The following is a 12,780-nucleotide window of genomic DNA, read 5'->3' as shown; positions in this document are numbered from 1 at the left end:
GACTACTCTGGACCTTTGTTTCTTACTTGCAAAATCTGTCAAGCTAGAGAGTATTTGTGACTCCTATATTTACTTCCATTGTGCTGTGATTTGCATTTATACATATTAAAGTCTATTTGCCACTGATTGTTTGACCAACAGCAGCCCACAGGCCTGATAAATGGCCCATGACCTTTCTGGACTTAGCCTACCAAATATCATTGGATGTACAATAGTCTATAGAATAGACTTCGATTTGAAAAATGCTGCTTGCTGCTCATCCAATCACAGACTGTTTTTTTCCTTCATCTGTTATTGATAGGCCGAGTCTATCTTAAGTGCATTGCAAGCTTTCCAGTTTCATTTTTGTGCTGTTGGTCCTGGCCACTTCTCCTGGTTGAAGTCCATTCCTGCATTGCTTCTGGACCTTGTAGTGACCTCCAGTTTCACCACTGTTTTCTATGAAATTTATGCTGGGTCGTTGCAGTTCTAATATCTGACCTGCTGCTGTGTCCTCTGTTTTTCACTCAACCCTGAGCTCCTGTCTGTGCTCGTTCCTAACCTGCTTTGTGCTGCCAAATTACATTTATTCTGCTACTTTTCACTGTACTGAGGCCATTATTTGCCTCTGGACTTATGGATCAACTTGCCTTGATTCTTGCATCTCTTTAGCCCTCCATCTCCCATGGAAATGCCTTAGCAGTGACACTTTCGCCTTCCACACCAGTCTTCGAATCTGGACACAGGCGATCAGTGCCTCAAGCTCTCTGCCACATCTAAAAGTCAACTTCATCCCACCATGATAGCTTTGACTTTAATTTAGCCTTACTTTTATTGTTTCTTCTCCATCCTCTGTTTTATAGCCATCCTAATATTTGCCATGCCTTTGTATGTGAGTTTACCTGTGCCCTTTAGCACATGCAGTCTGGCTGTTGCCCTCAGTTGGAACCCATTACCTTTGACAAATTTAAGCTCGCCTGAAACTCTGCCTGAAATATGTAACCCAACTCTCACCAGGTCCCATCACCCATTTCTTGCCTCCCTACCCGGCCTACCAAAGCCTTGTTTACATTTTTTAAAAAGTATTTGCGTCCAAGCCCTCCGCTATCTCGAACTTCATACGATCCTCTAAACATCTCCAGGAGCCCTCGTTGTACCTCTCTCTCCACCTCTCCTTAAGAGGCTCTCCTTAAAGCCTCTCTCCTTAACCTAACATTTAGTTCTAAGTCCTCTTGTGTCTCCTTTGTTCCGTGTCCATTTTTGTCTCTCCTGTGAAAATATTTTTAATGGGTTGACTTCGCAATCAGCTTGCTGAATATTTCAAAGTGAGCCTTCTGCATTTCTGTGGCATGGATTTTCACACTTTCAATGTCAGGAGTATCTCCCGGGTCCCATACTAGGGCTGTCATTAAGCAGGCAATCACATTGAAATATTCACAGAATAATCTTTATTGGCGCATGTAGGCTTACATTAACACTGCAATGAAGTTACTGTGAAAAGCCCCTAGTCGCCACATTCCGAGTACACCGAGGGAGAATTCGGAATGTCCAAATTACCTAACAGCATGTCTTTCGGGACTTGTGGAGGGAAACCGGAGTACCCGGAGGAAACCCATGCAGACACAGGGAGAATGTGCAGCCTCCGCACAGACAGGGGCTGTTTAGCACAGGGCTAAATCGCTGGCTTTGAAAGTAGACCAAGCAGGCCAGCAGTACGGTTCGATTCCCGTAACAGCCTTCCCGAACAGGCGCCGGAATGTGGCGACTAGGGGCTTTTCACAGTAACTTCATTTGAAACCTACTCGTGACAATAAGCGATTTTCATTTCATTTTCATTTTCAATGACCCAAGCCAGGAATCGAACAACATCCCAGAAAGTCGGAACCATTGAACCCCTACAGTTGTAATTTTAAATTATACAGATGATAATATAAATAGGGCAGACATATTTGATTAAAGTAGAAGCGAAAATATCATAGACCTAAAAAAATGTATTTGTGGAATCTTTCTCACAATTTTCACATTGACATTCCATAAATATATGACTAAATAAAACCGAGGGGGTAGATGGCCTGCCCCACATCCATAATGCACTCTGGGGGCATAACAAAGACCAAGTGGGACTTACACCCTCTACGAGGGACAATGTTCTTCCCTCTGGAGCTGATGATCAATCTGATTGGTCACCAGGTCCATCGGTCGCAGCAGAGTTAGTGGCTGCTGCCGGGACTACAAGGAGAAGATTGTGAAAGGCCCATAGCTGCCAAGTCTGGAGGGGGTGCTGCATCCGAATCGCAAAGGGCAACCCCAATGATGAAGCCTACCATTTGAAGGTTCCCTTTTTAAAACACATCTGGCTGCTGCTCCCGCCTGGATGCCCATGACAAACTTTTTATAATGTGGGCAGCATATTATATGGGTCAAATGGCTAGGTCACAAGCTGAATTGATCCTTGGTTACCTATTTGAATATGCCTGGCAGGCTGCCGATTTTGACAAACCTCCCCTACCCCCATCCTGTCTTCTGGTGGAGAGCTTGAGGGTAGGTAGTAAAATGGATGCCTGCCCTATTTTATGTGCCCCCTGCCACCAAAAGTACATAAAATCCAGCCCATAGAATTACACCTTCAGGGCTATTGAGACAGTTTCATGGTCATTATGAACTTAATATGCTGCTAAAACCCCAGGTACACCGCATTCGATAATTGTTATAATAGAATCATAGCATTTACAGTGCAGAATGAGGCCATTCAGCCCATCATGTCTGCACCGGCCCTTGGAAAGAGCACCCTACTTAAGCCCATGCCTCCACCCTATACCTGTAACCCAGTGACCTCACCTAACCTTTTTGGACACAAAGGACAATTTATCATGGCCAATCCACCTGACCTGCACATCTTTGGACTGTGGGAGGAAACCGGAGCACCCGGAGGAAACCCACGCACACAAGGGGAGAACGTGTAGACTCTGCACAGACAGTGACCCAAGCCAGGAATCGAACCTGGGACCCTGGAGCTCTGATGCAACTGTGATAACTACTGTGCTACCATGCTGCCCATAATATGGGAAGTTTTCATTCGTTCTCATTAGTTTAGCGACTTCTAATAGAAGTCCGAGAGGACCTCAACAGCCCATCTGCAGAGAGAATTACTGATAGCAACGTCTGGATTTCTGCATCCGTTTCAGAAGTATAATCATAGAATTTACAGTGCAGAAGGAGGCCATTCAACTCATCGAGTTTCCACTGGCTCTTGGAAAGAGCACCCTACCCAAGCCTGCCCACCCCCACCCTATCCCCATAACCCAGTAACCCCACCCAGCACTGAGGGCAATTTAGCATGGCCAATCCACCTAACCCGCACATCTTTGGACTGTGGGAGGAAACCGGAGCACCGGGAGGAAACCCACGCACACACGGGGAGAACATGAAGACTCCGCACAGACAGTGACCCAAGCCAGGAATCGAACCTGGGACCCTGGAGCTGTGAAGCAATTGTGCTAACCACTATGCTACCGTGCTGCCCTGAAATGGAAACACTCGCCCAACGTGGGGCTTGAACCCACGACCTTGAGATTAAGAGTCCCATGCTCTCCCGACTGAACTAGCCAGGCCTTATGGTGGCAATACTAACAGTTTTGTCATAATCACAACTGCAGAATCCAGGCCCCGATCTTAAAGTGCAATGTTGCAAGTTTTTTACAATTAGAAGCCGGAGGGGCCCCGAGAGGATATCATTTATTGTGTCCGCCATTTCAGAATAGCTTTCTTTTAAGATGAGTGGCTGCCCTTTTTCCTTTTGACAGTTTTTAAATCCACTTTCATGTCATGCCCTTGATGTGCACTGACTTTTCATGTCGCTATTTATTTGAAAGCAAGTTGTGGTATACTGCATCATACGGTTTATCATCTGTTACAGATGGGGCTGTTTAGCACAGGGCTAAATCGCTGGTTTTGAAAGCAGACCAAGCAGGCCAGCAGCACGGTTCGATTCCCGTAACAGCCCCTCCGAACAGGCGCCGTAATGTGGCGACTAGGGGCTTTTCACAGTAACTGCATTGAAGCCTACTCGTGACAATAAGCGATTTTCATTTCATTTCATTTCAGATGTCTGGTCAGCTCTCAACAGTGGCTAAAAGACTGTACCAGAGCCATAACTTTTAAGATTGTATGAAAGATCGATTCATTCCGGGAGTGATAATATAAGAAATAGGATTTGGTTATTTTACAAACAAACTTGAAAACAAAAATATATAAAAGAATGTTTAAACTTTTAAACTTCAACACTAACAATAACAGGTTACATGTAGTCTCTTGACCTTAACACAAGTTCCCAACAGCACTTTAACAGAACATGCAGCTCTCATGCCACTTACACAGAGAAACAAAGGCAATTCTCTCGCTCTCACTCTATCTAAGCCTCCCTCCGCCCAGCCCCTCAAACAAAGGTTTTCTGGGGTTTCCAGACTTGAATTTATCATTGTTATCTTAGCTGTGTGAGAGCCCACTCTTGTTTATGCAAAAGAAAATAGTGATATGCAACTCATCTCCCATTGATGGGTGAAGAGACCAGCAGACACTGTAATGGGCTTTTGGTTTGTCAAACGGAAGTATCATGAAGAACAATGGATCTGGAGGCATCCTGTGTATTCCCACTGACGAGTTTATGTCTGATTGGGTTAATGTAACTTGGCACGATGTGGACGTATCCCTCGGACTCCATGGTAGCAGGTTTTTTTCACCCTCTGTCTGTTTAACCCCTAAATTTCCTGCTACAACTTGAATCACATTTCTGGACCCAAGTTCCTAATATCTCCCTCGTGTACCACTTCCCTCTTAGAAATGAGCGCTGGTAGTTATTTGATCACTGTTACAAATATTTGGTTTCAGGTATATAAGCTTGTACTGGGACAACTGGGTTGTACTTGCATCCTGTATGACCTGTATTATTGAGTTGCCCCACCACCAGTACTGTTCTCACTCCTAAGTTCTTATAATAATCATACTTTGTAAGTTCAATTATATTTTATAGTAGTCTGGTTCTTTTCTGAGCGTCTTATTTTGGAAAGCAGAATACGGGCATGAGTTCCTTGTCACTAGTCAGGTACCTCCACTGGCCAGCATTTATTATTATTCCTGTGCCTGTTCTGAAAGTGCTCATTTGTTGGCTGCAGAGCGGATTGAGATTTCCAGTAATTGTGAAAGGCGCTATATAGATACAAGCCTGTCCCTTTCTAATGTGCAATTAGTAACTTTCTCCAGGTTTAGGTAACTGGGGAAGGGCAAAGTATAGGCCCATAACATGCTGCTAATTAAAATTGAATTGCCCTTCAGGGTTGAAGCATTGTTACAGATTATAATATCAAAAACCTGCATGATACAATGTTATTCCTAATAACCTTTCACCAAATATAATGCTGTGAGAATATCATTGAGCGATATGAAATTGAAAATTGATTGCTATGCTATGCATAGGAGCAATACAAACTGTTTTTTCACTCAATTTCTTGTCAAAAGGATACAATTATATTTGCATTTCAACACTTGGCCAATGCAAAATGTTTTTAAAGTTTACGATGTTCAATAATTGCCAATTTCTTGAATTCTGAATCTGCAGTTTATATATAAATTATAGGTTTGCAAATCTCCTCAAAAATATACACACTTCACAATATAGTGCCCTTTTTGGTAACTTTGTAATCTGAATAAAATTATTTTGCATTTTGGCAGGCTAACTGTGATTTAAGGAGACAAATAGATGAACAGCAAAAACTGCTTGAAAAGTACAAAGAACGGTTAAACAAGTGCATGACAATGAGCAAAAAGTTATTGATTGAAAAGGTAAGGTTATAAGTAGAACTATAACTTTTTACAGTGTGTTTCAGGAACATAACAAATGGAAGTAATTTAGCTCCTCAAGCTTGTTCCATTATTCAGTTTGTGGGGTGGATCTTTCAAATTTCTACTGTGCATCGTGGGAAGAAATGCTTCCTGCCATCAACCTTGCCTTGCTTGTCTGTCAAGGTTATGCACTCTTGTTCGAAATTCTTCCATTATAAGAAATAGTTTTTCTTTAGCTACTCTATTAAATCATTTAATCATCTTAAACATTTCAATTAGATATCACCTTAATAGTCTATGCACCAGGGAGTTCAAGCCTAGTTTATTAAACCTCCCATAATCTAATGCTTTTTTTCCCCCATATCATCTGGTGAATCTGAGTTGCATCCCTTCCAAGGCTGATGTATCTTCCCTACATGTCCAAACTAAATGCAATACTCCCAATGCAGTCTGAGCTTTATACGAATGAAGTATCACTTCCATCCTTTGGTTAGAATAAACGTTAACATTCTATTGGCCTTTTTTTATTTTAAACCGTGCCACTAGCTTTTAGTGATTTTTGCGCATGGCCCTTAAATCCCATTGCTTTCCCCAGTTCTTAGCTTCTTAACATTTACAAAATATTCTGATGAATGAACTCGCACTTCCCCGCACTCCCATCTACAACAGTTTTTCAAAGTTGTACCAGAACATTTTATCTGTACAACAAAAAAGCAAATGTTTTAAAGCTGTGAATGAGCGTTTACTGCATTTGTGAAGTATCTTTGTTTATGATTTTTGACTTCAGTATTTTTCTTGTATTGATGTAAACTATAAAATCTCAAACTTCCTTCCCTTCCCAAGTTATCTCAGTGAAGCAAACTACTCTCATCTTTCTCTGTATGTTTCATTTCTTGGGTATGAGCATTTCTGGTGCATCTGACATTTACTTACTAAATTTGATGGAAGATATCTCAATTTACCCGATTGATAAAATGGTACCAGGTATAAAACGGAACCTTGTTTTTTATGTAATTCCACAGTGGAGTGCCAGTCTTGATTGCTGGACATCTCCATCATATTGAGCACTTGTTCTGTTTATAATAAATGTACAAATGTTATTTTGATGCCATAAATCATAGGATCAAAAGTAGACAGTTTGGCTCATCGAGTCTGCTCTGCCATTTTATGAGATCATGACTGATCTGATATGATCCTCAGTTTGACTTTCCTGCCTTATCCCCATACCCCTTGATTCCCTTAATGTTTAAAATTCTGACTATCTCAGCCTTGAGCATAAAAACCCAGCCTCTACAGCCCTCTGCAGTAAAGAATTCCCCAAATTCACTACCCTCCTCTTCGTCTTAGTCCAAAATGGGCAACTCCTTACTCCGAGATTACGTCCTCTGGTCCTAGACACTCCCACAAGAGAAACAACCCCATAGCGGCTGCCTGTCAAGCCTCCTGAGAATCTTTTATATCTCAATAAGATTGCTTCTCATTCTTCTCAATTCCAACGAGTAGAGACCCAATCTACTCAACCTTTCCTCATAAAACAATCCCTCCATACCCATGATCAATTTAGTGAACCTTCTCTAGACTGCCTCCAATGCCACTATATCTTTCATAGAATCTACGGCATGGAGACAGGCCCTTCGGCCCAAAACTGGTCCATGCGAACCAAAAAGCCCATCTAAGCTAACCCCATTATCCTGCATTTGGCCCGTATCCCTCTAAACTTTTCCTATCCATGTATCTGTCCAAATGCCTTTTAAATTTTGTCAATGTCCCTGCCTCAACCACTTACTCCGACAGCTAATTCCACATATGTACCACCCTCTCGTGTTTTAAAAAAAAAAAGTTGCTCCTCGGGTTCCCATTAACTCTTTCCCCTCTTAACTTAAATCTGTGCCCTCTATTTCTCAATTCCCCAACCCTGGGATAACGACTGAGTGCATTCACCCTATCCATGCCTCTCATGATCTTGTACACCTCTATAAGATCATGCCACAGTCTCCTATGCTCCACAGAAAAAATGTCCTCGTCTATCCAATCTCTCCCTGTAACTCAGTCCCTTGAGTTCTGGCAAAATCCTTGTAAATCTCTTCTGCACTCTTTCCAGTTTAATCTTTCCTATAGTTTATTAAATTATTAGGGGTATAGATAGGGTGAACAGTTGAGGCTGTTTCCCAGGGCGGAAATCACAATTACAAGGGGGCACAAGTTCAAGGTGAGGGAGGAAAGATTCAGTGGAGAAGTGCGGGGACATTTTTTTACACAGAGGGTGGTGGTGGCCTGGAATGCACTGCTGGCTGAGGTGGTTGAGGCAGATACATTAGCGACCTTTAAGACTTATCTGGAAAGGCACATGAACAGAAGGGGTACAGAAGTATACAGGCGGTTGGTCTACATAGGACAGGTGATCGGCGCATGCTCGGAGGGCAGAAGGGCCTGTTCCTGTGCTGTTTTGTTTGTTGTTCTATAGCAAGACAACCAAAACTGAACACACTACTCTAGGTGCGGCCTCACCAACGTCTTGTACAACTGCAACATAACTTCCCAACTTCAACTGATGAAGGCCAGTATGCCAAAAGCCGCCTTCACTGCCCTATCTACCTGTGACTCCATCTTTAGAGAACTATGCACTTGAACTCCAAGGCCCCTCTGTTCCACGATACTCCCTAAGGTCCTAACATTCGCTGCAAAAGTCCTACCTTAGAACATAGAACAGTACAGCACAGAACAGGCCCTCCGGCCCTCGATGTTGTGCCGAGCAATGATCACCCTACTCAACCCCACGTATCCACCCTATACCCATAACCCAACAACCCCCCCCCCCCCTTAACCTTACTTTTAAGGACACTACGGGCAATTTAGCATGGCCAATCCACCTAACCCGCACATCTTTGGACTGTGGGAGGAAACCGGAGCACCCGGAGGAAACCCACGCACACACGGGGAGGACGTGCAGACTCCGCACAGACAGTGACCCAGCCGGGAACCGAACCTGGGACCCTGGAGCTGTGAAGCATCTATGCTAACCACCATGCTACCGTGCTGCCCCTTGATTTGACTTTCCAAAATGCAACACCTTACACTTGTCTGTATTGAACTATATTTGCCATTTCTTGGCCCACTTCACCAACTGATCAAGATTCTGTTGCAATTTTTAATAACCTTCCTCACTGTCTAAAATACCACCTATTTTAATGTCATCTGCAAACTTACTAATCATGCCATGTACATTCTCATCCCCATCGTTAGTATAGATAACAAACCGCAATGGGCCCAGCACTGACCCCTGAGGCACACCACTAGTCACAGGCCTCCAGTCCGACGAGCATCATTCCATCATTGCCCTCTGCTTCCTACCATCGAGCCAATTGTATATCCAATTTGCCAGATCTCCCTGGATTCCAAGTGATCTAACTTTCCAGAGCAGCCTACCATGTGGAACTTTATCAAAGGCCTTACTGAAGTCCATATAGACTACTTCTACTGTCCTGCCCCCATCAACATTCCTGGTTACTTCATCAAAGAGCTCTAACAAAATTGTGAGACATGATCTCCCATGCACAAAGCCTTGCTGACTACTCCTAATCAAACCTTCCAAATGCTTGTATATCTTATCCCTCAGAATCCTCTCCAGTAACTTAGCCACCACAGATCTTTGGATAAGGGGACCAAAACCGTATGCTTTGTATTGTTTTATCAAGGCTTCCTTATTTTTATACTCTTTTGAGGTAAAAGCCTGCATTCTATTTTCCTCCCCTATTACCTGCTGAATTTGCAAGCTAGCTTTTTGTAATTTATGCACAAGGGCCCCCAAGTCCCTCTGTGCTGCAGCTTTCTGCAGTCTTTCTCTATTTAAATAATATTCAGCCTCTTCATTGTTCCTACCAAAATTCATAACTTCACATTTTCCTACGTTATATTTCAGCTGCCAAGTTTTTGCCCACTCAACTAACCTGTCTATATCCCTCTGCAGACTCTGTGTCATCCCCCCACTTGCCTTCATACCTATTTTTGTGTCATCTGCAAACTTGGCAACAGTACATTCGCTTCCCTCATTCAAGTCATCAATATATATTGTAAATAATTGTGACCCCAGACTGCAAGTGGCACAGTGGCTAGCACTGGGACTGCGACGCTGAGGACCCGGGTTCTAATCCCAGCCCTGGGTCACTGTCACGTTCTTCCTGTGTCTGCATGGGTTTCACCCCCACAACCCAAAGATGTGCAGGTTAGGTAGATTGGTGATGCTAAATTGCCCCTTAATTGGTAAAATAAATAAATAATTGGGTACTCTAAATTTATTAAAAGAAATAAAATAATTGTGACCTCAGCACTGATCTTTTTGGCATTCCACTGGTTATTGGTTGCAATCTTGAAAATGCCCCTCTTATCGTAACACTCTCTCTTCTATCAGTTAGCCAATCCTCTATCCATACTAATATACTACCCCAACACCATGGTTTTTTATCTTATTAAGTAGCCTCATTTGCGTTGCCTTATCAAACGCTTTTTGGAAAACCAAGTACATTACATCATCTGGTTCCCCTTTATCTGTCCTTCTCGTTACCACCTCAAGGAAGTATAATAATTTGTCAAGCACGATTTCCCCTTCATGAAGCCATGCTAACTCTGCTCGATTATATTATGTATTTTTATATGCTCTGCTATTTCATCCGTTATAACGGATTCTTTATCATTTTCCCAGTGGCAGATGTTAAGCTAAATGGTGTATAGTTGTCTGTTTTTGTCTCCTTCCCTTTTTGAATAAGGGTATTACATTGGGAGTTTTCCAATCCTGTGGGACTTTCCCAGAATTTAAGGATTCTTGGAAGATTGATACCAGTGCATCCACTAGCTCTGTAGCTACCTCCTTCAATAACCAGGATACAACCCATCAGGCTCAGGTTACTTATTGGCCTTTGGCCTCAATGGATCCCTAGTAATTTTCTCTTGTGATAGTTATTATATTTATTTCCTTCTCCAACCCCATGCCCCTTGATTATTTAGTACTTTTGGAATGTTATTAGTTTCTTCTACCATGACGACTGATGCAAATTATTTATTGAACTCCTTTGCCATTTCCTGATTCCGCATTATGTTTTCCAGTCTCGTGCTTGCCTATTTTCACTTGACTTTTCTCTTCCTTATATATTTAAAAAAGCTAATGTTGTCCCATTTTTAGATTACTTGCTAGCTTACCTCTGTAGTTTTATTTTCTCCCTGTCAATTTACTTTTGGTCATCTTTTGTTAGTTTTTAAAATTTGCCAATCCTCTGGCTCACCACTAATCTTTGCCACACTGTATATGTTTTCTTTCAGTTTAATACTATCCTTAACTTACTTCGTTAACCATGGTTAATTTATCCCCTTCCTAGAATCCTCCTTCCTCACTGTATCTTTGTTGTGAGCAATTAACTATTTTTATAAACCTCTGCCGTGCCGATTATCTGCCTTTTTTTGCTAAATTCCTTTCCCAATCCGCACCAGTCTGTGTCCAAAGGAACTGTGCCCTCATTCCTTTGTAATTGCCCGTATTTAAGTTGTTTCTGACCCAAGTTTTTCATTCTCAAGCTGAATACTAAATTCTACCATATTATGGTCATTGTTTCCAAGGGAATCTTTTGCTCTGAGATTGTTTATTTAACCTGCCTCATTACACATTACCTGATTCAAAATAACCTGATCCCAAGTTAGATCCACAACATACTGTTCTTGGAAATTGTCCTGAATACACTTTGAATTCTTCCTCATGGCTAAATGCCAATTAAATTTTCTCAGTCCACATGAAGATTAAAGTCATCCATGATTAATGTACTGCCTTTTTTTACATGCCCTAATTATTGTCTGATGTGTTTTCTGTTCTGCAGTATAGCTACTGTTCGGGAACCTTTAGACTACTCCCACCAGTGTCATCTTCCCCATGTTATCCACCCATATGGATTCTACACCTTTTGATCCAAGGCAATTTCTTGCTTTCATACGCATTCCATCTTGTACTAACAAAGCTATCCCACCACCCTTTCCTCTCTGCTTGTGCTTACGATAAGTCACATACCCCTGAATATTTAGCTCCTAACTTTGTTCTCCTTGTAACCACATCTCTGTAATGGTTCTAAAATCATACCCATTAACCTCAATTTGTGCTGTTAATTCATTTAATTTTTGCCAAATACTGCGTACATTAAGCGAAGAGCCATTTAAGTTTGCCTTTTTACCATTTTTCACCCTTCGACCCCATTTGCTGCTTTTCTTATGTTTGTAAATTCTGTCCCTTCTTGTCACGTTTTGGATGTCATTACCTAAATAGCTGCCTTGCAATGCTATCATATTTTTAAAAAATATATTTTTATTGGAGTTTCAACTCCATATCAATATCAAACTTTACATTAGACAGAACAAGCAGAGAAAAAAAGGCATATTATTTACAGGTTGTCAACATGTCTGTGACCTTGGCCCCCGTGGTCGCGAATACTTATTTACAGTGGTGATACATACAGAGAAAGTTGTATTTACACTTATGATGACGAGGAGAGTCATGTTGCACCCTTTGTTTTAGAGGGTGGGTAGGCTGTACTGCTTTCCCGGTTTCTTGCATACTGGCTACGAACAGGTCCTCGAAGAGGTTGGGGAATTTTCTCCACGTGTCTGGAATCTCTCCTTGGACCCCTTGATTGAAAATTTTGTCTTTTCAAGCTTTAGGAATTCAGCCAGGTCTGAGAGCCACCCTGAGGCTCTGGGAAGTGCTGCCAACTTCCACCCCAGTAGAAGTATCCACTGGGCGATCAGAGAGAGATGAAGGCCAGGGGGTCTGCCCCATGAAGAGCTCTGGGTGCTCTGACACCCCGAAGACTGCCACAAATGGGCATGGCTCCATCCTAACAACTATAACCCTGGACATGACCTTGAAGAAGGTTGTCGCGAATGGACTGAGTCTGGGGCAGGACCAGGACATGTAGGTATGGTTGGCCA

General features: G+C 42.3%; 1 protein-coding gene and 1 non-coding gene across 7 annotated transcripts in view; one reads left to right on the top strand and one right to left on the bottom strand.

Annotated features, from left to right (window-relative positions):
- Positions 1–12,780, top strand: part of LOC119961928 (serine/threonine-protein kinase tousled-like 1) — a 252,762-nt gene that overhangs the window by 134,982 nt on the left and 105,000 nt on the right. For all 6 annotated transcript variants that reach the window (XM_038789486.1, XM_038789485.1, XM_038789488.1 and 3 more), the window contains one exon: positions 5,707–5,817. In XM_038789486.1, the coding sequence (XP_038645414.1) occupies positions 5,707–5,817 (111 nt within the window). The remainder of the gene's footprint in view (positions 1–5,706; positions 5,818–12,780) is intronic.
- On the bottom strand, positions 3,518–3,590 carry trnak-cuu. The gene has a single exon. It is a non-coding gene; the product is annotated as a tRNA-Lys (tRNA).

Source organism: Scyliorhinus canicula, chromosome 2, assembly GCF_902713615.1.
Source record: "Scyliorhinus canicula chromosome 2, sScyCan1.1, whole genome shotgun sequence".
NCBI classification, from domain to species: domain Eukaryota; kingdom Metazoa; phylum Chordata; class Chondrichthyes; order Carcharhiniformes; family Scyliorhinidae; genus Scyliorhinus; species Scyliorhinus canicula.
The sequence above is the reverse complement of the archived record's forward strand: the minus strand, read 5'-3'. Positions and strand labels throughout refer to the sequence as shown.